At 40.5% G+C, this 25,173-nt stretch overlaps 1 protein-coding gene across 7 annotated transcripts in view; it reads left to right on the top strand.

Moving 5' to 3' along the window:
• The window catches only part of VTI1A (vesicle transport through interaction with t-SNAREs 1A), a 668,116-nt gene that overhangs the window by 426,009 nt on the left and 216,934 nt on the right, over positions 1 to 25,173 (top strand). For all 7 annotated transcript variants that reach the window (XM_077455037.1, XM_077455033.1, XM_077455038.1 and 4 more), the window contains one exon: positions 23,378 to 23,448. In XM_077455037.1, the coding sequence (XP_077311163.1) occupies positions 23,378 to 23,448 (71 nt within the window). The remainder of the gene's footprint in view (positions 1 to 23,377; positions 23,449 to 25,173) is intronic.

The raw sequence follows: 25,173 nt of genomic DNA, 5'->3' as shown, positions 1-25,173 counted from the left end.
GAGAATTGGACCGCAACCACATGTAAAATGGACTTTTAGTTGTTAAAACAGATTTGAATCCTTCTTCAGAGAGCATTTGATAGGCAGTGAGGTGGCTTTGCATCATGGAATAGACAGTACAATAATATTCTCCTGCGCTCAAAGGTGTTGTAATGGGGCAGGGGTAAATACCCAATGGAAGCACTGTAAAAAAAAAAAAGAGGTCGGACCAACCATGCAGACTACCCAAGTGGTATTTTTAATAATGTATAAAAATAACTTTTAAAGAAGTATACTCACAAACACATTTGTGATGAAATCATGTGAAAAAGTGACAGCGTTGAGTGCAAATAAATATATGTGATGGCCTTAAACATCTACCAATAGATGTTTATCATCAATTGATAACTGTAAATATCATTATCTAATACCCCTTATGTGGTGATCAAATAACAATAATCTAAAAATAAATATCCAGTGATACTCTAGGGCAAAAATATAAAGTGAAAAATATGTTCCAAAAAACAAAAATTCTTAAGAAGAGAATGACATTCATCTGCCACGTTTGGATATACATGATTTTGATAATCACAGTGTGGCCTTTCGATTAGATATATAATTATTCAGGACACTATTATATATATTGATATACCGGTATATCATTTTTGATGAACAATACACTGATATTTTGCCTCTTTCGAGTTTTGTATTTGTATTTTTTAATCATAATTTTAATTTTTTTGGAACATATTTTTCACTTTATATTTTTGCCCTAGAGTATCACTAGATATTTATTTTTTACATTTTTGGTATTTGATCACCACATAAGAGGTAATAGATAATATTTACAGTTATCAATTGATTGGTAGATGTTTAAGTTTAAGACCATCACATATATTTATTTGCACTCAGCGCTGTCACTTTTTTCGCTTTCATTTGATTGAGGTTTCTCAATTTGATAGCAGCTAGATAGTATTAATTGTTCGAACAATTTTGGCACGGTTCCCATCTATTTTCAATGATAAAAGCGTATCGAGGTCCATAGTAGACACAAAGTCACCAGGTCACCAAGACGGTTCCCTAGCAAGTCGGAGGACCTTCCAGATGACTGATGCATTTTGAGGATGGAATCCCATCTTCCGCAGAGCCAGCCCCACCTCACCTCCTGCTTTAACCCCTAGGATCCCAGACTAGAAAACCTCAACCTCGTGCCTAACACATTGTTGCGAGGCGATTGTTGGGCAGTCACATTGAGTAGAGTGGGTCAAGGTCAACAAGGCCATATGAAGTTAGAAGCTTATTAGCTCTATGCACAGTTGCACCCCATTTTGTCTGCTTCAGTTTTAGTAAATACCCCCCCAGTGTATATAGAACTATCGGTCATACAAATCTGTGCAAGGCTGAGGAATCGGCCACAAGTCTGGTAGATGCAGCACTGATCCTTCTAAAAAAAAAAAAAACCTTTTTGGTGCTTTTATGGATATCTGACAGAGACAAATCTGCATTCATCGTGCATGTTACTCAAATCAGACGTGTTTAATTATCACATAATTAGGCTCAATTAACCAAATAAAACAAGAAAATTATCACCCTGGCGATAGTTTTCAGAAATGTAATCGCTTTATTACAGACCTGGCAAAGCACCAGTATCAAAAAAACGTATTATCACATTTGTTTATTTATTTCTTTTGCGGCTGTTTAAGTCAGAATAGAACCGGTGATACGTTTTAATGAAACCCGCTTGACAAATATAATTAAGGTGTTTTAATACGAAGCCCTTTAATAGACGCTATACAGTCAGACTCCCCGAGGTCTGATCTAATTGTGTAGATTGCTTTCAAGCTTTGAATAGTTTTATTGGATAATGAACTGTTAAGGACTGTTAGATCTTTCTTAAGCAGAATTCGACTTGAAAAAAAAAAAAGAGGGGGGGATGGAACGCAAGGCCTGAGGTGTGGCTTTTAAACGCAATTAGAAGAGAGATTTAACTTAACATCTTTGATCTGCCTGTCAGATTGTGATCAGAAGTGTGAAGACTTTAATCAAGGAGGGAGCCTTCATTATCTTTCTTAACTGTTTTAAAACGGGAAATTACAGAAAAGCCGCTATTGGTTTTAACACATTTTGTAACATCCAGGCAGAGGTGAGCTTCTGGATAGCGGCGCCTGTGAGTTGTTATACTGGAGCGGCGTTTTCGACTTCTATGTTGTTTATAAATTAGACGCCACCATTTCAATTGAATGACAATATTGCAGTCTGGTGCAAATGAAGAACCATTCTAAAAGTAAACTTTAATGGGAAGACATTTAATTTGCTAATGCATAGCATAAACATTTGCCAATTATTTTTCATTTTTTTTTGTCCTTTGTTGCATCTCATAGCTGCCGATTTCATGCAGCTTCTCAACATGCACTCCAGTGAAGGCTGCATAGCATTTTCAGGGTTGATTTCCTGATGGTGACAATGTAATGTGTGTTGAAACGGTCTCTTGTTGTTTTAGAAGCGCAGTGACACTGCAGGATATGAAGTGGTAGACAGGGACAGACTGTTGTCAGGAAGTGTCTGAACAAGGGCCTTAAAGCACAACTTCACCACTGTATCCATTCCCTTCCACTCCCCTCTTTTCTGACAAGGTCCGGCAGATGTGATGCCGGTTTTGGCAAGTATCTGGGTCCTGTGAGAGAACGGCGGCACACCTGCACACACACGGGGGTCTTTATTGCACATGCGCACAAATGTCACCATTTAGAATTGCATGGGCACAGTTTCCGGCAACATTTTTGTGCGCATGTGCCGAAAGTTAGACGCGTGCACAGATACACTGTACAGTGCCTCCTAGGATAGCTGTGATGCAGCAATCCCAGAAGCAGGGGCATACCTACAATTGTAAACCCAGCCCCATGCTCCAGTGGGCCTGTGCCACCCCCCTGTACACCTGAGGAGCATCAGGAGCCGCTGCATATAGAGGAATAGGGACTCAGTCTCCTAGCGGCTTTCCGAGAGGCCCAGCCGGCTGCCAGTATCAGTCCGAATCAATCCAGAGTCTGGACAGACTGAGTGACGTCAGTCAACAGCGAACATTGTTGGCTGAAAATGGGTCACAGGAGTGCAGAACGAAGTGCACTAATGTGACCAACAGGAAAAGAGCTTTGGTCCTACTTCTTCTTTAGCATTTAATTGAAATATCTTTTTAAACCATCAGCTCTTTGAGCACTGATTTACACCATAGGGATCAGTTACTGTGCTTTTTTACACACCTCACTTTGTGTATTGCCATGTGTTTCATTATGAATGGGCTCTCAATGCACCAACGGATTAAAAGAACTTTTAAAATGTTCCCATTGCACATGTTTTGGGAAATGGCCTAAAGCAAGTGGGTGCTGTAACAACTGGCAACTGGTGTCAACACAAGTGAAAGCACATGATCATGGATTTTCAAAATAACATCAATACATTATTTTGAAACATGGACTCAAAACATTGCCCTTTAATAAACATTTGGACATTATTTTGAAGATATATGGTGTGCCGATGATATATGTTCTGGTAATGGAACTGAAAACACACATTAGCAATGCATGCATGGTATGTGAATTTTGTACTGTGGCATGTTGTGCATTGCATTGTACTTTACAGTGCTTTGGGGTGCCAATCACAATGAATGTCATTGCTGTAAACTGCATTGAGTGCACGTTGACGCAATGCACAATTTGTTTTGTTTTTCCTGTTCCAGGAACATTCCTATTTAGTGAATTTATCTTAGGGTTACAATGAAGTAATTTATGACTCTTCCCTAGGAGAGAAGATGAGCACTTTCAACATCTAATGAGCTTATTGTCACCAGCAGAGATTATCTAGCTTGTTGTGGTATGGGGCCAACCCTCAATGAGAAGTAGGTAGGTTGTGGTAGATTGTGTGTGTACACTACTTTCTCTTCTCCTAAGGGTTATGTCCTGCTGCACTGCTGCATGACAGGTAGATGTCCCTCCACCTCTAGGTTTCTTGGGCACGTATCCATTTATGACTTAGCTCGAAGAGAAACTTCATCCTTATCTTAAAAATTACAACAAAGGCACTTTTAGAAATGCTTATTAATTGCAAACTACAAACAGATAATGCACCGCTCCAGGCAAACCATGAAATACTTCACTGCTATTGCAGGAAACAGATATAGCTGCTGTAAGAAGCCGGGTGCCTGCCTGGGCCCACGACCAAGAAGCAGATACAAAGGAGAGAAAGGTGACGGCTCATCCAGCATAAAATCTTCATACTTTATTGTATTTCCATAAAAAGAGGACATGACATGCACTCACAGCTTAGTGACTACAAACAGATACTTTGTAGGTTATTACATGCTTTTTTTTCTTTGCATACCTTTTTTTTTCTCCCTGTTTTTTTCTTGTTGGATATTTTCACTAAGGACCGATGAATCCATCTCCCTTTATGTCCTGGAACTCTGGGTCTGCCTCCTGGTACATATGACGGTGCACATAATTTTGAAGGCGATCTAGCCTTTCTGAATGCATCTGTGAGACCCTGGTTACATCACCAGTGCCACACTCAACCATGTATATATGTTTGTGTAATGCCTGGTAAACACTGAGTTTTCACTGACTTAGATGGGAAAAAAAAACCTGTCAGCTCCGGTCCGAGCCGCTGTACCTACTATGCAAAATAAGTGCAGATACTCCTTGTTTAACAACTTACCTGTTTAATGACCACTCGGACTTACCACTAGCTCTCCCCACCCAAACAACGTGCTGTACATCATTGTATTGTACAATACAGAATTTTTGTGTTCTGTACTTTATGCAAACTAAAACAACGTTATTGAGCTGGAGTTTTGTGTTTAGTCCTTTTTTTCACAATACAATACAGTAGTTAAGAATGCTTACATTTTTTTTTTTTTTATGTCTCTCAACATTCGGCCCATGTGTACCCGGCTTCAGTGAAGGCAAAAAAAAAAATGTTTCCTTAATTAACTGCCTCACTCCTGCCCGCCGTCATATGACATGATGGACTTTGAGTGGGTATATCTGAATGATGCCTGTAGCTACAGACATCATTCAGATATTGCCGTTTTCAGCTGGCGATTCCAAACACTATAAGAATGATCATAGTGGCTGTTCCATGAAGGAGAAGGGATCTCACTGCTCCAGGAGCACACATGCAGGCTGTAAACTGTCTCTTCGGCTGGGAAGCCACAGGTACTGGCTATTACCACTAGCAACAGATGAAAAACAAGCTCTGGACTGCCGCACTCTTCAGAATACCACTTTCTTTTATTTGAAAATCACATCACAGCTCAACAAACACAGCGAACAAGGAAAAATTGCTGCAGTTTTGCACTAGCTGTAAGTGCTTATTCATAGTGTCTGTTTCGCTGCTTGATCGTACTTACGGGAGGCGAGAGGTGACAACCCCCCCTCCCGCCGCCCTCCAGTGTTTCTACCGACTCACCTCTATGATCGGTGAGTTGGACAGAGGATCCGCCGGCCCCGGATGTTGATCATAGAGATTTTCGGCGGACCAGATGGTTGCCGGAGTCTCTATGATCGTCGGAGGCCTGGTGCGATGTTATGCCATCATGCCTGGCCTCTGCATTAAAAAAAAACGGCGCCGCTTCGGCAGGGAAGCCGTGATCCGTTTATTTTTATTTTTTTATTTCAGACTTCCCAGCCTATTGGTGAGATGTGGGGTCTTACAGACCCCATATCACACTATAAAGAGGACCTGTCATATTCCTATTACAAGGGATGTTTACATTCCTTGTAATAGGAATAAAAGTGATCATTTTTTTTTTCAAAAAAGCGTCAAATTAAAAAAAAGAAAATATAATTAACAGTATTTTTTTTTTTTTTAAAGCGCCGCTGTCCCCTTCTGCTTGCACGCAGAAACGAACGCATAAGTCCCGCACACATACGAAAACGGCGTTCAAACCATACATTTGAGGTATCGATGCGAATGTTGAAGCGAGAGCAATAATTTTGTCCCTCTGTAACTCAAAACATGTAACCAGTAAAAAAATGTCAAGCGTCACCTATGGGGATTTTTAAGTACCGAAATTTGGTGCCATTCCACAAGCGTTTGCAATTTTGAAGCGTGCCATCCCTAATATACATACATACCATCCCTTCCAATCCTCTGTCATACTCTTCAGCTATTTGGAATGAAAAGAAATTCCCAGTTCTTCGTAGTATAGTGAGCTGATGAATGTTATCTTTCTCCCATGATTTAGTGCTGGGCGCATGAGTGGCTAGTCTTGACTGGGAGAGATTCCTAGGCTCTGTGTAAGGTCCAGCCTGGAGGACTTGGAGCTTACATAGGGTTCCTTCACTCTCAGGGTCACAGAGACCAATGAGGGCAGGAAGAAGTAAAGCCAGCAGGTGACCCACATTTAAATGAACCTGTTGATTACCTGCACAAGGGGGAAGCACAGGTCAACTTTATTTATTGTCCTAATTTGCTAATCCAATACAGCAACAGGCTAGGAATTCAGCCATGCAGTGCTACCCTTAGGGAAGGGGGGTATTAAAGAGGAAGTGGGTTTACTTTTACTTTATTTCCCTGCAAAGGTAAAGCATAATGGGCTACTGTGCATCGCATAGTAGCCCATTATGTGTCACTTACCTGACACCGAAGCTCACAATGTCGCCGTTGTCCCCACAAGCAGGGAGCGTCCATCTTTGCTCCTCTTCCTTCTGGGGTCGCGAACTCTGGCTCTGTGACTGGTCGGAGTCGCCGTAGTCATCGATGCTCAACTTTTTTTTTTTTTTTTTTTTTTTTATATAGTAAATAGGTGATTTAAGAGATATTTCAAGCACCTACAGGTAAGCCTTAATATAGGCTTACCTGTAGGTAAAAGTGGTTGTACAGGGTGTACAACCACTTTAACTGCTTGGGTGCCACTTTTTGGCCAAAAGAAAGTAAAACTGTGGCCTAGCTATAGACATTTATTTGCATTTTTTTTTTTTTTTTTTTTTTTAGCAAATGATAAATAAGTTGTAAAACAAATATTTAATTAACTAGCTGTAGGCACTGTGGAGTAATTAATTCTCAAAGTTTATAGCAGCCTTCTAATGAGTAATGTAAACACAGAGTAGATGTACCAAGAAAAAAACAGTGCTGAGACTGCACTTCACCGCTTATTTGGGAAATATGAGAAAGAATTGCCACACGGGTCAGTGAGGACTTGTTTTAATGCTCATTTACTGCTTGTTGTGGGTGAAGATAAGAATTTCCAGAGCCTGGCCACAATTCTACTCTCAGCTGAACATCTCTGCAATTCTCTGTCTTAAGTGCCCTTCTCTGGTCAGCAATACTCATACCTACAGTATCTGAAAACACCAGCGAGCAAGCAGAAAGGTTTGGCTAATCATGGATTATGTGACCTGAGTTCATCTATTTCAGTTCCTTTCAAATATTTTATATAAAGCTGTAAAAGTTTCCATTAAGACAATACAAAAATAAAGTCCCATTTAGTAACATTTAATATTGTAATAATTGTATAATAAATCTATTTATAAAAAGTTTTTTTTTTTTTTTTTTGCTCTTTAACTGAAAGGGAAAAATCTCTCTCTCTCTGAAATCTGCACAAAAAGAGCCAGTCCTTTAGCAATTCAGCGGTTTGTTAACATTTTTTTTCTTGAATCCTGGCTAAATAATTGCTTTGTTTGCTCTTGGCCCTGCTTGTAATTTATACTTATTAAAGCTGTGTTTTATCATCTATTATACCCCCCTGTATTCCATTTTGCACTTATTTTGTTTAACAAGCAATTTTTTAATGTCTAGAGGAGGAAGGCCCTGGCTGCACCACTTCTATTACACCCAACAAAAAAAAAAAGGGAGAATGAGATTTGCAAATGATAAATGAGAAACTTGACTAGCTAACTAATAAAGATTTGTCTTAATCAAGTATGATTTGTCAGAACAGGAGTGAGCTGGGGTCGGGGCACACGTGATGAATAATACAGCATTCACTGGAGAGGCGAAGGCCTTATGAATATGCTGCGATTATACATCACTAATTTGTATTCAAAGGGCGCCTTGCATCAAGCTGCCTGCTAGGCTGAGGAGCAGTCGACCCCAAGATGGCTTTTGTACTGTCAGAAAAAGTTCAACTTTTCTCAGACCTTCTGTGGTCGAGGCCTGAACTTTGGGAGCAGCCCGGTCTCCAGAAGAAGCCACCACTGTCATTATGCCCCCTTTTTTTTTTTTCTGACCTGCATCTGCAGAATTTTACTCCTTAAGTCTTTTTTTATATTACTTTTTACCAAAACTTCTTCATTATTTTATTTTATACTTTTTTAGTTCTTCCAATGTTTATAGCCAGACACAAAAGTATGCATTTGGTTTAAACGGGAACTATATTGCAATTTTTGGCAATTTTATTTTAAAACATTTGAAAATGTATCAGTTAATAAATTGATGTTTTGTAATCAATTTATAACATATTTGTATAAAATCTTAAACAGATGTGTATTACAGAATGCATCTGTGTCATTCAGTATGCTGGGCTTACTAGTAGGATGCTGCATGCTTTTTGACTTTGGGCATGGATGAGATAATTTTTGAAAAGATCAAAAAAAAAGATTAATTTAACAGTTATCAAATGTTTTTATTTCAATAATTGTAAGGGAGCAAAGAATAGTATCATCATTTGGAGTTGTTTATATGGTTCTTACAATTTTTTGGCACGGTTGGTCTTTTTTCTGCTCATTTGCACTTTAAACAGTAGAAATAATCTTTTAAAAATGTAATTACCTTTTGTGCTAAACAAACATTTGCATTCATTACATTTCTCAAAAATGATCTTCTGCAGATATATCTGGAAAATCATTTTGATCAATAGTGCTCATGTCAACAGCGAATGATTATTTTGTTGCCTAGATTTCTGCAAAATTTTCATATATATTCAAAGAATAATCATCTTTTTTTTTTTTTTTTTATAAAATTGCCCTCTCATAAGTTCAGCTATGACCAGACATTGCTGTCTCTGCTAGAAAAGAAAGTAGATAGTATTCCTTCTCTGACTCATTCAGTTGACTTTTTTGTAGCTTCTGCTGAAAGAAAAAGCCTTCCATGAATTTGCTTGGAGCTAGCGCACCTGATGGCTGCAAGTGGTAAACATGCAATATTTTAGAATTCACTGAATACAGAAAAATAAATTACTTTTTTTTAGTGCTTAGCACAATATAAAATATTGATCATGGGAAAAGAAGTGTACTTTATTTAGTGCTTATTAAAATATAACACATCAAACATTTATTTTAAGACTAAAAATGCAAAGAAACAAACTCGCATTTATGGAAAATGCTACATTTTTTTTCGTTGTTAAGCGAAGTTTAATTTTCTAATAAAAATGTTTAAACTTTCTTGCTCCTTTTCTACCTTTTTTCCTTTTTTTTTTTTTTAAGTAGAGTGAAGAAGAAAGAAAGATTAATGTGAGTTAGTTTTTTGTTTTTGAAAGTATAACGTAGAAAATGATTTGAAAATGAACTTTCCACCAAGAGCTGGATTACAGTCATTATTAAAAATGCTAAAACTGGCTTAAAATTATCTTATTTTACATTTTAAATTTTGTTTGAAGTGAGTTGGTGAACACAACGTAACTTGATGCGATCTTAGGGAAGTTTCTCCAAGCTGTTACAAAACAAAACTTTTTTTTTAATGAGAATATTTTGATTGGTTTAATGGCCGAGAACTTGGAAATTCAGCACATAAAAGGAAGAGGTTGAATTTCAGGCTGGCCAATCCTTAACCTAAAATATCAGCTACAATTTTTAGCCCCTTTTTTCATGGATAGTAAAAAAAAAAGTTGTAAATTAGTAAACATCGGGAGTATCAAAGAGTTCATTGAAATGTAGGTTGGCCATTTTTAATTAACATACATTTTCCTACAAATTTGTTTTCCTCTAATGATGCTGAGCCAAAAGTTGAACTCTTGAGAAGAGTCTACACACTCTTCCCAGTGGAGTTGTATGAATTTATTTATTTGTTGCAGAGGAACAACATCAGTCAGTGCGAACTCCAAAACTTGAATCAGCTGTTGCTAAATAATTTTTTTTGTTCTGTTATTTATCTACAAGGGGGCAGAATTAATCCTTCGCATGACCATCGGTGCCCACAGCTGATGTTCTTGACTGGGGGATTGAATCCTCAAGTGTCACATCAAGCCTCAATTTGCCATGTTCTGCTCGACATGCCCCTGTGCCTCCGTCTGTTGATTCTTGTTTGTCCTCCACAATTGGCCCAGGAAGCAGCGATTTATCAAAGTGACACAAGCTTTTTCCGTTCCGTTCACCCCAGCAGTGGCACGCTAATGGACGGTAGCTAAATTGAACAAGTCACATGTAGATAGAAGACAAGGATTGGGGGTGAATTTAAAGGCTGTTAGGCGTCTTGTTTTTTTTTTTTCTATTATTTAAATTAATTTGGTCTGTGGAATGTTACTCTGGTAATTTTAGTAGACAGACCATTTTTCGTAAACCACAGATCATTTTGATACTTTTTTGTTTTTTGTTATAGTTTAGTAGTATATTTTGATAGAGATAATCATACTGCATATTAACCAAACACAAAAAAATAATAATACTTTCAACGAGGATGAATATTCATGTTTAATAATTTCCTGTCTTTTGAAGGTAGTAATAGCAATAAGCAGGTATCATACAAATACATCCGGAACACTACACTGTAGAAGTATTTATTTAAGGCTATTAACTTTTAGGGCGTTTACACATTTTTCAGCTTTTAAAGGACCTTGAACTGTATACATCAATCACTACCCCTGAAAGCACTCTGTCCCCACAGCATCACCATCAATAGTCATATTATAGTTATGCATTTATAATACTTTTTATTCCACAGTGTTGTACATAGAACTCTGCACCAGAAAAGCTTATACTCGAATGCCCTACCACAGTCACACACTATTATAAATGTATGTAGCTGACATATTCGGCAGTGCTGTACAGTTAACACTGAGCTGGTCACATCAATCTATGCACTAGAGAAGCTCACACTCTTATATCCCTGCTACAATCATGCAGAGCAATGTTTTAGTTTGTTGGAGCTAATCTCCGTTTCCCCTGATGTCTATGTGGACAAAACGGTTAGGGGTGGAGCTTTGGTGCTGACGTTATCAAGCATGCACTATGACGGACGGCATTCTGCAGTGTTACTCTTGCAAGTACATTTTTATTGTAATAAAGTGGCCTTGTTTTAATGGTAGTGCACTATAATCCTCTCCTTTCTTCCGTGGCAACATTGGCCTTGTTATGAGAGTAAGCAAGGGCATGTGATCGCCCCAACTGACCATTACCAGCACAGCACTGGAGTTTTCGGACGTGACTAGATGACTGCTATAGCTTTGCGTTCAAGTGTTTTGGACCTCTGTAATTGGGGAGTCTAACATTCTGGTAAAAAGACAGTGTTTACATTGGTGGAGCATGAGCATGGTTTGAAGGATTACAGGCACTAATGGGTCAACGGACTATAGAGACTGTATAACTCGCAGTTATTGTTGAAATTAACTTTTGCATGGCCCAGTAAGGCAGATTCACCTTTTATGCATTGCGTTTCGCATTATTCATGTTTTACAAGTATTTCACCATTTTAAAGGGACAGCGCACCCTTCTACATACATTGCTGTACAGTAAACACTGAGCCAGTCACATCAGTCTCTGCACTAGAGAAGCTTACGCTCTTATATTTATTTATTTGTTACAGGTACTTGTATAGCACTGTCAATTTACGCAGCGCTTTACATATACATTGTACATTCACATTAGTCCCTACCCTCAAGGAGCTTACACTCTATATCCCAGCTACAATGATGCAGAGGCATGTTGGAACTAGTTCAGTTAAGAACCAAGTAAAGAAAACCATATATTTTTCAATTGTGAGAGGGTGAAGCATCTAGAAAACACAAATTGTAGAATATACACACTTCATACAGATAGGGTCCTGTCCCAAACTTAATGTAGTACCCTGCTTCTACAAGGCCAAGTAGCACATTAAAACAAAAAGAGGGTGTATTCAGTCAAACACTCTAACAGATGCCACCAAAGCGCTAAACCCTGGTGATACATGGGGCAACACAATGGCAATCAATGTGGGTAACAAGTGGACAGTCAAGTCTGTAAGTGGGTAATGAACTGACAAATGCATCAATATGTGGGGAACAAAGGGCAGTACTAGCAAATACACCGTTTTACATAAGGCAACAAAGGGGAAGTAGGGGAAACAGACAACAAAAGGGAAGTGGTGCCAATAGATGGACAACCAACAAAAAGTGGTGCCAATAGATGGGAAAAAAATAGGAAATGGTCCCAATACATGGGTAACAAAGGGAAAATGGTGGCAATTAGATAGCCAAGTAACAGAAAGTGGCAGCAATCACTGAGCAGCAATTGAAAAGTGGTTCCAATACACAAGCAGCAAAGGAGAAATTGTAGCAATACAGTGAGGGAAAAAAGTGTTTGATCCCCTTCTGATTTTGTATGTTTGCTCACTGACAAAGAAACAATCAGTCAATAATTTAAATGGTTGGTTTATTTTAACAGTGAGAGACAGAATAACAACAAAAATATCCAGAAAAATGCATTTCAAAGAAGTTATAAATTGATTTGCATTTTAATGAGTGACATAAGTATTTGATCCCCTATCAATCAGCAAGATTTCTGGCTCCCAGGTGTTGTCTATACAGGTAAAGAGCTGAGATTAAGAGCACTCTCTTAAAGCTCCTAATCTCAGCTTGTTACCTATATAAGTCACATGTTCCCAGAAGCAATCAATCAGGTTCTAATCTCTCCACCATGACCAAGACCAAAACGCTATCCAAGGATGTCAGGGACAAGATTGTAGACCTACACAAGGCTGGAATGGGCTACAAGAATATCACCAAGGGGGTTGGTGAGAGGGTGACAGCCATTGGTGTGATTATTTGCCAGTGGAATAAAACACAAAAGAACTGTCAATCTCCCTCAGTCTGGGGCTCCATACAAGATCTGACCTCATGGAGTTTCAATGATCATGAGAACAGTGAGCCCCAGAACTACACAGGAGAATCTTGTCAATGATCTCAAGGCAGCTGGAACCATAGTCACCAAGAAAACAATTGGTAACACACCACGTGAAGGACTGAAATCCTGCAGAGGCTGCAAGGTCCCTCTGCTCAAGAATGCACATGTACAGGCCCATCTGAAGCTTGATAATGAACATCTGAATGATTCAGAGGAGAACTTGGTGAAAGTGTTGTGGTCAGATGAGACCAAAATCAAGCTCTTTGACATCCACTCAACTCGCCGTGTTTGGAGGAGGAGGAATGCTGCCTATGACCCCAAGAACACCATACTCACCATCAAACATGGAGGTGGAAACATTATGCTTTGGGGGGTGTTTTCCTGGGGACAGGACAACTTCACTGCATGAAAGGGACAATGGACGGGGCCCCTCAAATCTTGGGTGAAAATTCTTCCCTCCCTGCCAGGGCATTGAAAATGGGTCGTGGATGCATATTTCAGCATGACAATGACTCAACATACACGGCCAAGGCAACAATGGAGTGGCTCAAGAAGAAGCACATTAAGCCCGCATTCACATTGATCTGATTTGGCATGCGATTTTACATGTCAAATTGCATGCCAAATCGGTGGCTATTGCCAGCAATGGCAGCGTCTGTACTTCTGGTGACTTTGGGGGTGCATGAACCCGCAGATGTCTGTCAAATCGCCCCCCGAAGTCGGACTGCATTGCTGGTTTGAAATCAGTGTAGCTGCCAACGTTTAATAAGCATATACTCACCTGTCCCATGATCCAGTGATGTGGCCACCTGAAGCCTCGGTTCTCACCTTCTCTGCAGCACTGACATCACTACTCTGGGCACCTGGCTGTGATAGCTTGCCGGATCATAGTGCATGGGCGCTGGGTGTCCTGAATGGCTGGGCAATCTTCAGAAGATTGCAGGGAAGAAGGGGGAGAGGAGAACTTCCACTCGAGTTGCCTAGGCAGCCGAAGTGGAAGCTGGGTAGCAAGGGTTTTGCCACCAAGTACCAAGTTATGTTTTGCGAAGGGGTCAAATTTATTAACTTATTTCATTCATTAAAATGCAAATCAATTTATAACTTTTTTGAAATGTGTTTTTCTGGGGGTTTTTTGTTATTCTGTCTCTCGCTGTTAAAATAATACCATTAAAATTATAGACTGATGAATTTTTTTTGTCAGTGGGCAAACGTATAAAATCAGCAGGGGCTCAAATACTTTTTTCCCTCACTGTAAATGGGCAACAAAAGAGAATTGGTAGAAATACTTGGGCAACAAATGACAAGTGGTTCCATTACATGGACACTAAAAGAGAAATGGACGGCTTCCTCACATTGGCAGTGGGAGGAGATGGAAAGAGCATATCCCTGTCTCCTCATGACTCTGTCCTCTCCCACAAGCAACTATTCTCCTCGGCCCAATTTGAGACTTTGGGAATGTCATTGATGTGACTACTCTAGTGGCCAAGAATCTGTAAAATGCTGTAATAGTAAATAATTCCCCTTGCAGGGCCTGTGTCAACGGGCTTTGGATTTGTATCCATGGTATTCATTTGAGGCACTTGTGAGAACTTTCAGAACTCATTGACAGGTGTATTCGACCTGTAGTTGACCTGCTTCTGACCTGCATTTGACCTACTTTATGTGGATTTTGCATCCCTATAGACTTGTATGGGAAGGCAAAGCCCTTTTGAAGCAGACAGAAGCTCACTGACACAAGCTGTTATCATAATGTCAACGTAGTAGGTTGCTCAGTAGACCATGTGCTGCTCTAAGGATCTCTGTTAAAGTGATATGAGATATAGAATCATGGGGGTCCATGCTATACAGAAAGAAAAGGTCAATAGCCAAGGTGAATGAAGAAACTGGAAGAAACACTGATCTTTTTAATCCCGTAGAATATGTTTTTGAAGATCTAATGATAACCAGTGCGTTCCAGGGATCTGCAAACCTTTTAATCTGAGACTTTAGGATTGTCATTGATGTGACTACTCTTTAAGAAGCAGTCAGCAACCTGGAGACCCTGAAATTGCTTTATTTAGCCATCTTCCTAAGGCAAATGCTAGAGATTTTCTCAGCTTTATTCTTGTCAATATATGGTTCAGCACTCATATAAGAAAGTGAAAGTCGCATTAAAAATTGGTTATGGAAAACACTACAATATTCATTTAGTTCACTGGAAATACACTTCAATTAGTATATTGCACTAAAACAGCATTTGGACACGCATCAATATGAGTTACAAATATCTGACTTGCATAGGACTCATACTTAAGAATGGAGGCAGGATGACTCTTTTTGGCTGGACTTTAAAAAAAAATCTACCTGTTTAAACTTGCATGCAAATTCAAATTATAAACAAACCTACAGAACCCTATTCGTAACCCAAGGACTTCCTGTACTCACTATGGAATCATGTCAGTGTCTGAATTACAGCGCAAACATAAATACTTCATTATTGGCATTGCTATTCTGTTCTATAGATTTCAATATAACTGCAAGTTAATTGATAGCGGCAGCACAGATGTAAAAAGTTAAAGTAATTTATATAACATTTATTTTTTTTATATTACACCACTGTGACCTTGTTGTTTGCCAACAATTGAGAATTGTCCGCGAGTTTCCTCTAGAGAGCGCACTCCAACGTTCTTTGTCTGATTTGTAATATGGAGGTGTGATGCCGCCTGATAATAGTGATATAAAGCTCCAGTAAATCATTGTATTATCCCACTCGTCTCTGGAAATGTGTGAAACGCTGCTGTCTGAGCTGATGATTTGTCGGCTGTGTCAGGGTCATTCATGTGCGCTGCGCTTTTGTCCTGCTCTTTAAAAGGTCTCACTTAGAATGCTCCGCGCCTGCACAGACAAACCGTAGAGCTGGACCTTTGACGGAGATGTGTCTGCACTCTCGTCTTGCTGGATGTAAACCGGTGTGCTGGATTATCATTTAGCTCAAGTTCTCTATACTTTGAAACATTGCCAGACCGTTAAACGCACAGTTCAAAAACGTGACCTGTCCAAATGTTTCTAACTCTGCTCAGCCACTCTTGAGATTCACACAACTTCTGCTGCACAAAACACCTAGCAGAGTAACACCGCTCTCCAGTTCTTTATCTTCCTGTGTCACCTATGGTCTTGTTGAATAGTGGTCAAAAAGCTGAACTTCAGCCAAACCGCTACACACACCAATAAATAACGTGTTTATGGGGTCTGTTTAGCATCTAAAGGCTTTGTATCACTGTCTATACAATTCTGAGATGTGCACAGCTCTGCCACACAGCACAGCTATGTTTGGGGAGGGGAACTTGTTTTTCAGAGGTTGGCCTTGACTACCATCAAAGGCCAAGTGTCTGCCTTGGCAATCTTCTTTCAGTGAACCCTAGCTCTTTAGTTTGTACCTTCATTCAGGGAGTTTGACATGTGGCTCTGCCTATATGGTCTCTCTTGCCACCATGGGATTTAAGCTTGGTGCTCTCTGTTCTCCAGAAACGTCCATTTGAGAATAATCAGGAGATTTCCTTGCCTACGTTGTCCCAGAAGGTGGAATTCTTGATGACTAATAAATCGACCCATAGGGTGTCAGAGCTGGCAGTATTATCCTGCCCTACTCCCTATTTGGTGCTTTACAGAGATGAGGTGGTTCTTCGTCCCTGTCTATCGTTCCTACCAAAAGTTGTCTTGGACTTTCATTTGAATGAGGAAATTGTGTTGCCTTCTTTGTGTCCCGAGCCGGCTCACCCCATGAAATTCGCTTTGCATGCCTTGGATGTGGTTCGAGTGATTCGGGTGTATCTGGTAGCCACAGAGTCCTTTCGGAGGTCAGACTCACTTTTTGTGGTTACACAAGGACCAAGGAAAGGGCTGGCCACTTCGGCTTCCATCTCCAGATGGATCCAACATTAACTCAAGTCTATTCTATAATGGTTGGGTTCCTCCTTTCCCTATGACAACTCATTCTACTCGGGCGCTTAGTACGTCTTGGGTTTCCCATCATCAAGCGTCAATATCGATCAAAGTAAATATTTTTGGCATCTGTGAGAGCTTCTTTTGGCTGCAAGGTTTTGAAGGCTGCTGTTTAAGGGGCTGTTCCCTCTTGAGGGGTCTTTTTCTTTAAATTTGTATTTTAGACATGGCTCCTGTGTCCTGGTTGAGCTCCTATGACCCGGTTAGGGCTTTTGTGTTTAGCCTTGGGTTATTTTCCCCACCTCTCATTTTCCTTTTGGCACTGCTTATGGACGTCCCCATAGTCAGAATTAATGGAGCGATGTGTCCACCAATGATCTAAAAGAGAAAATAGGATTTTTGTACTTACTGTAAAATCAATTTCTTTTAGTTTATCGATGGGCACAGCAGCCACCCCTCTATGGAGTTTTGATACTTCTAATACTACTTGCTACTAAACTGAATACCTATAGCAGAGAGGGGGTTATATACCAGCTGAGGACAGTCCATGGGCGTAGCCAAGGTTTTTTTTTTTTTCCTCCCTAGTCCTACTCCTGCAGAAGGCGATATAACCCTATATTATTATTATTATTATACAGGAATTATATAGTGCCAACAGTTTATGCAGCGCTTTACAACAGTAGGGCAGACAGTACAATTACAATACAATTTGATACAGGTGAGGATCAGAGAGCCCTGCTCGTTAGAGCTTGCAATCTAGGAGGGAGGGTCAAGTTATACAAAAGGGTGATAGCTGTGGGGGATAAGCTAATGGAGAACATAGTGCAGTTGTTAGATGGAGGCAGAATAGGCTTCTCTGAAGAGGACATTTTTCAGGGATTTCCCAAAAGTGGATAAATGTGGAGACAGTCTGACAGATTGGGGTAGCAAATTCCAGAGGATGGGTGAAGTTCGGGAGAAGAGCTGGAGGTGGATATGGGAGGAGGTGATGAGGGAGCTAGAGAGCAGGAGGTCTTGGGAGGACCGAAAGGGAGATTAGGTTTGTATTTTGAGACTACGCTAGTAGCAGCTGGAGGCAGAGTTTTTGATGGCTTTGTAACTTATTGTTAGTATTTTGAATTTAATTTGTTGGGCAAGTGGAAGCCAATGGAGGGATTGGCAGGGAGGGGTAGCAGACACTGAGCCGTTTGTAAGGTGTATGAGTCTGACAGTAGCATTCATGATGGACTGAAGGGGAAATAGTCTATTTAAAGGTAAGCCAATGAGGAGGTAGTTGTAGTAGTCAAGGCGAGAGATAACCAGGGAATGAATCAGGAGCTTTGTGGTTTCATTGGTTAGAAAGGACATAGTTTAGAGATATTGCGGAGGTTGAGGCGGAAAGTTTTGGAAAGTAATTGGATGTGAGGCCGAAAGGTGAGTTCAGAGTCCAGGATAACACCTAGCACGCTGACACGTGGGAATGGGTTATCAGCTGACCCAGGGAAGAGGTGTAGTTTGAAAATAAGAGGTCCAGGAACAGAACCTTGGGGAACCCGACAGAGAAGAGGAGTGGAGGAAGTAGAATTGTAGGTGACCCTGAAGGTGCGTTGGGATAGGTAGAGTGAGGGCCACTGAAGAGCACAGTCACGGAGACCAAGGGAGTACATTTTGTTGAGGGGGGGGAGTGGTCAATTGTGTCAAAGCCAGCTGAAAGGTCCAGAAGTAGGAGTACTCAGTTGGTTGTAAACCAGGTGTTCAAGGAGTTTAGAGGAAAAGGGGAGCAAGGAGATAGGGGGTAGGTTGTTAAGATTGATAGGCTCCAAGGATGGCTTTATAAGTATGGTGGTGACCAGTGCATGTTTTGGAGCATTGGGGAAAATGCCAGAGGTGAGGGAGAGATTGAAGATGTGAGTTAGAGAGTGTAGGATAGAGTCAGAGGGCGACTGTAGTGTTTGAGAGGGAAATAGGTACCAGGGGGCAGGTGGTTAGGTGGGCGTTAGAAAGGAGTCTAGCAACTTTGTCTGTAGTAGCAGATTTTAATAAGGGGAGTGTCAATTATACCTGTTGATATTGGGGTCTTAACTGAGGGAGATACCTGTAGAGTGGATATTTCATCACAGATTTTATCAATCTTGTTTTCAAAGTGATTAGCAATCTCCTGGGCAGTAAGTCAGTGGGTGGAGGACGAGGTAGATAGTTGAAGGTAGAGAAAAGTTTACTGGACTGGATGAGAAGGTGTTAATAAGAGTTATAAAATAGGTCTCCTTGGCAGTGTGGAGGAAAGAATAGTATTTTTGGAGGGCAGATTTGTATTGGTTGAGGTCTTTGAGAGACTTGGTCTTGTGCCACAGACGCTCAAGAGAGCTACTACGTTTTTTTGAGAATTTTAGTGTCAGCTGTTTGCCAGGGTTGTAGGAGTCGAGGCCTGATTCTGCTTGTAGTGAGGGGAGCAAGCTTGTCCAGGGCGGAAGACAGGGATTTATTGTAGATGGAAGTGGCTTGATTGGGGCAGGACAGAGGAGAGATTTTGTCATAGAGATGGTCAGTAGCAGAATAGAGGAGAGAAGAGTTGAAGTTCCGAAGAGTTTCTACAAGTGATGGTTAGGCAATTGGAGGAAAAGGTGGTGGAAGACAGGGAGAGAGAGAAATAAAAGGTGATGGTCGGAGAGAGGAAAAGGATTGTTTGAGAAGTTGCATGGAGTGCAAAGGTAGAAGAATACAAGGTAAAGATTAATGGTGTACTGTGTCCGTCGATGAACTCTGAGAACTGTATTTTATGGTACGTACAAAAATCCTATTTCTCTGCTACAGATTCGCTAACTGGTCTCCTCCCCACTCTCAATTTTTGGCTGGACATTGAAAGGAAAAGGGGCATTCTAAAGAGCTTCTGTCTCCATCACCCTGTTCCCTCCTCCTATCAGCATGCTACTTATGTTGCTTCTCCCTCCCCCTTTCTGAGCTTTGCAGTGATCACTGAGACCAATCACAGCAATCACATGTCAGTTGTTCTAAATGGCTTTCATTCATAGCCATTCATTGTGTACTATTGTGATCTCTGTGATTGCACATGAATGGATGGCATTCACAAAGTAAAAATTAATCCTTATACAGTGACCATCAATGTAATAGGGAATCACAGTGTAAAAAAAAACACGATCACCTTCCCAGGGTAGTACAGTGTCACTATGGTGACACTGTACTTCTCTTGTGATTATGTAAAAACATTGTAAAAGACAACAAATGATAATAAAAAGGTTTCCTTTTTTTTTTTTCATTACATAATGTCATCAGTTGGTGTCCCTAATCACCACCACACCAATCTTGTGATGCTGTACTGCTCTGGTGACAGTATTTAAAATAAAAAATAATGCGGAAAGTAACCAAATGTTATTTTATTTCTTCCAAAACATTGTGGCAAAAAATGACAACTTCAAAAAACTGATCATGATCATGCCTCTTACTAAATACCTTGGTATACTTTTAAAAAATTGGTCATTTTGGGGGTTATCTGTACTGTCCTGACATTTTAGGGGCCCAAGATGAGCACCACTGCAGTAGTACCATTTTTGGATGCCATTAAGAATACATTGACACCCACATGCAGATTGCAAGGGCAACACATTCACCTGCAGTTAGGGAAATGTGCATGGAACGTGCCTTTACTTCTGGTGTGAACTAGTCCTTAAAGTATAACACTGACCGGGAAAAATATGTAATCTCTGACCATTAAAAAAAATCATATAAGTGGCAGAATAAAAATCATATTAAAAATAATTTATGGCAACTATAAAAACGTGGGGTTCTTACCCATTCCTACTCCATCCAAAATGGAAAAATTGGACTTTGCAAGTGAACTCGGTGACATCAGCGGGCTGAGTTGCCCTCCGGGTGCCCTGTGTTTTGCTTGGATTCTTATAGTGAGTTTTCCTTTCCCTTGGAGTTCCGTTGCAGTCCCCTGCAACATGGCAGCTGTCACCAATAAATAGATGTCACACCTCCTTTTATGGATTTTCCAGAATGTTAAAAATTATGAAAGGACTCCTCTCTATATGTACAGCTCTAAGATAATTAACAGGTCCTATTTTATAGAGTTTATTCAGATGGCCGCTGAGACTGGTTCCCTATGCTGAGTCACTTTTTGCTGCATGAGCATCCACCTTGGAGTTGCGTGCCGGCAGCCCATAGAAATGAATAAGGATACAGTGGCTGCATGGACACAGTCTCAGGTCAAAATTTTGAATTGTGGACAGCAGCGGGTGTATGGATCTCAATGCAGTGTCAAATTTTGTCATGTGACTGTGTGCATCCCTTTCTATGAACTGCCTGCAAGCAGTCGGAGCCGCGGTACTAATGATCCGACATTAGTACAGCGATCTCCCTCACTGAGCTCCTGTGTTCTGACAGGAGGCCATCCCTCCCCACCAGAACACTTAGATCAGTGCTCTAAACAGCTTGCTGTTAATTCATTAAACAGCGTTTTCAGTTTACAGATACAGTTAAGAGTTGTAAAGGAAGAAGGTTTTTTTTTATCTTAATGCATTCTATGCATTTGGAATAAAAACCTTTTGTGTGTAGCAGTTTTCCCAGCACCCCCTAATTACCTACCTGAGCCCCTTCTCTCTCCAGCGATGTTCACGATCAACTCAGCCATCCAGGGCACTCCTGATTGGCTGAGACAGACAAACGGTGGCGTCAATGGCTCCTGCGGCTGTCAGTCAAAGTCAGTCAGCAAATCGGGGGAGAGATGAGGTGGGATCAGGGCGGGGCTCTGTGTCTGAATGGCTACACGGAGCTCTGACTCGGCTTGGGTGCCCCCATAGCAAGCTGCTGCCTGAGGGGCACTCAAATGAGGGAGGGGCCAGAAACAGCAAAGAGGGACCCAAGAAGAGGAGGATCTGGGCTGCTTTGTGCAAAACCAACTGCACAGAGGAGGTAAGTATAATATGTTTGTTATTTAAAGTGATTGTAAAGACTTTTTTTTTTTTTTTTTTTTAAGTTCCACTTAACTTTGCCATCACAATTTTTTTATTTCAGACTTTAAGGCTGGGTTCACACCACAGCGATGCGGGAACGCCGCGAATCCGCGGCGTTTTCCCGCATCGCATGACTCCCGCCGGCAGTTCACATTGCCCTATGCGAACGGCTGGGAGTGTCAATGAAATGTTAATGACACCCCCAGATCCGTCCGCATATCGCAGTGCGATCTGCAGACTCGCACAGGAATCGGATCGCATGGTGTGAACACCCATGCGATCCGATTCTGCTGCGGACCAAAAAAAGGGTCCCGTGCGAGTTTGCTGCGGGACCGATGCGAATTCAGCCATACTATCTGTATGGCTGAACTCGCATCGCTACAGAGATCGGATGTGATTTGCACTGCAGTGCGGTGCGAATCACATCCGGATCTCCCCCCGCAGCAGTGTGAACCCGGCCTTAAACAAATTTTTTACCACGCTTTATAAGTTAAGATTCCCATTTAAAGTATAAGTTGCATCACAATATTTAAAACAGTTCAAAGGGCATTTTCCATCATTTAGGGTCCCATTTACATTATTGTTTTATGTAAGTTATGTTGTATGTAAGTTGTTGTAAACCTCTGAAGTGAAAAATGAACAACGCATATCGTTTGCTAGATCAGCACCACGGACATGTAACAAAGGATGCAAAGAAATATTTTGTATGTTTAATTAAATGGCATTCAGTTTGGGTTTACATCGACTTTAGCAAACTTTTTTTTGCCTGTATTGGTCCTTTCCAGTTGAAGAAAAGTGACTTCCATTGTTCTGTGCGCGGATTACTATAATCCTAACAATTAAATATGAAGCAAAGTAGTGTGGACTTTTAGCACTAACATCCAAATGGCCTTTTTACGTAGCTCCCCTTCCTCCTCCATTGTGTTATGTCTGTAAATAAGGAAGTCGACCTTCATTAGTAAGAAGGTAAACTTGAGGATATATTTGTGATTTTTGGGGAAGAATTCTCCCATGCGCACCAAGCACCCTTTCTCAAGGCCAACCCAGCATACATATAGAGTACCATATCTTGCGTCTTCCTATTTAAATCTTGGTGTCCTCTGTATTTCTTATGGATCGGTGCGATAATCTAGCATGAAACTTGTCCTGCACTTTGCCTCTGTAATAAAGACCGCTCACTGCTGCTCTCTCTCCTTGTGCATTGGGACTGGTCTTGTCTCCGCCCCCTGCTGTAGTTTTCTGCATGTAGTCTGCAGTGGGTGGAGCCAATTTGGTCCCTCCCACAGCCCTGCTTTCGGCACAGGCTATGTCTAGCTCAGTAATTCAGGGTTTGCAAATGAATTAATTGCATACCAAGTGAATTTACTTTATAGCCATTGTGGCTTTTGTGGAGTATTTATTGTATAATAAAAGTTTTAGTGACCAGTTTAGAGTTCACTTTTAAGTGTTGTCACATAGACGTGTCACAGCGCTTATTTTCCTGTTTAATGTCTTTTACAGAGCAAATTGGACAGAATATTTTGGAGAACCTGAACCAGGACCGGGAGAAGATCCAGAGAGCAAGAGATCGAGTAAGTCATTGTGTCTGTACCAGTAGACTCTAAAAATGTTACTAAACCCAGAACCTGCATTCACTATATCTGGTCTCCCACAGTACACAGAACATGGAAATGCAATTATTTTAGTAAATATAACCACTTCAGCTCTGGAAGGATTTGCTTCCTTAACCACCTCAATACAGGGCACTTACACCCCCTTCCTGACCAGACCAATTTTCAGCTTTCAGTGCTCTCACAGTTTGAATGACAATTACTCAGTCATGCAACACTGTATCCATATGAAACTTGCGTCCTATTTTCCACACAAATAGAGCTTTCTTTTAGTGGTATTTAATCACTAGTGGGTTTTTTATTTTTTGTGCTATAAATAAAATAATACGTAAATTTTGTGAAAAAAATGCCTTTTTCTTTGTTTCTGTCATAAATTTTTGCTAATTAGTAATTTTTCTTCATAAATTTTGGCTAAAATGTATACTGCTACATATCTTTGGTAAAAATAACCCACATTAGTATATATTATTTGGTCCTTGTGAAAGTTATAGAGTCTACAAACTATGGGGCCAATATCTGAAAATTGATCACTTCTGATCAGGCCTTCAGTACTTCAGGTGTACCTCATTTCTTGAGACACTAACAAGTCAGGAAAGTACAAATACCCGCCAAATGACCCCTTTTTAGAAAGTAGACATTCCAATGTATTAAGTAAGTAGCATGGTGAGTTTTTTTAAGTTGTAATTTTTTTCCCACAATTCTTTGCAAAATTAAGATTTTTTAAAATTTTTTTTTTTTTTTTCAAAATTGTCATATTATCAGGTTATTTCTCACACACAGCATATGCATACAACAAATTACACCCCAAAATACATTCTGCTACTCTTCCCGAGAGACTTTTACACAGCCTGGCCACATACAGAGCACCAACATTGATGTAGTACCTTCAGACGTTCTACGAGCAAAAATGACGCATCTCATTTCACAGCCACCTATTACACTTTTGAAGGCCCTGGAGTACCAGGACAACGGAATTGCCCATAAAATGGCCCCATTTTGGAAAGCAAACACCCCAATGTATAATCTGTGAGGCATAATGAGTCTTTTGAACGGTTCATTTTTTTCCAGAAGTCTTTGGAATATGTGGAAAAAAATGAGAACGCATTTTTTTTTTTTACACAAAATTGTCAATTTATAAGATATTTCTAACACATAGCATGTATATAGCAAAAATTACACCCCAAAACACATTCTGCTACTCCTCCCGAGTATGGTGATACCCTGTTTCCCCTAAAATAAGACCTAGCGTGATTGTCTGTGTTGGCTGCAATATAAGCCCTACCCCCCAAATAAGCCCTACCCTTTTTCCCTGAAAATAAGCCCTACCCTGAAAATAAGACCTACAAGGACTTTAACTAGGGCTTATTTGGGGGGTAGGGCTTGTATTACAGCCATTACCGACAATCACGCTAGGTCTTATTTTAGGGGAAACAGGGTACCACATCTGTAGGATTTTTACACAGCCTGGTCACTTAGAGAGGCCGAACATTCTAGGCGTTCTAGGAGCATAAATTACACATCTCATTTCATTCCTACCTATCAAACTTTTGAAGGTCCTGGAGCACCAGGACAAAATGGAATTACCCACAAAATGACCCCATTTTGGAAAGCAAACACCCCAACATATATTCTACGAGGCATGGGCTGCAAATAGGTACTCGGGTACTCTGATGGGCTGCAAATAGG

This window comes from Lithobates pipiens, unplaced genomic scaffold (genome assembly GCF_037356315.1).
Source record: "Lithobates pipiens isolate NorthernLeopardFrog02 unplaced genomic scaffold, aLitPip1_a1.2 Scaffold_25, whole genome shotgun sequence".
In the NCBI taxonomy this organism is placed as follows: Eukaryota; Metazoa; Chordata; class Amphibia; order Anura; family Ranidae; genus Lithobates; species Lithobates pipiens.
Note: the sequence above shows the minus strand (reverse complement) of the source record. Positions and strands in the feature narration are given on the sequence as shown.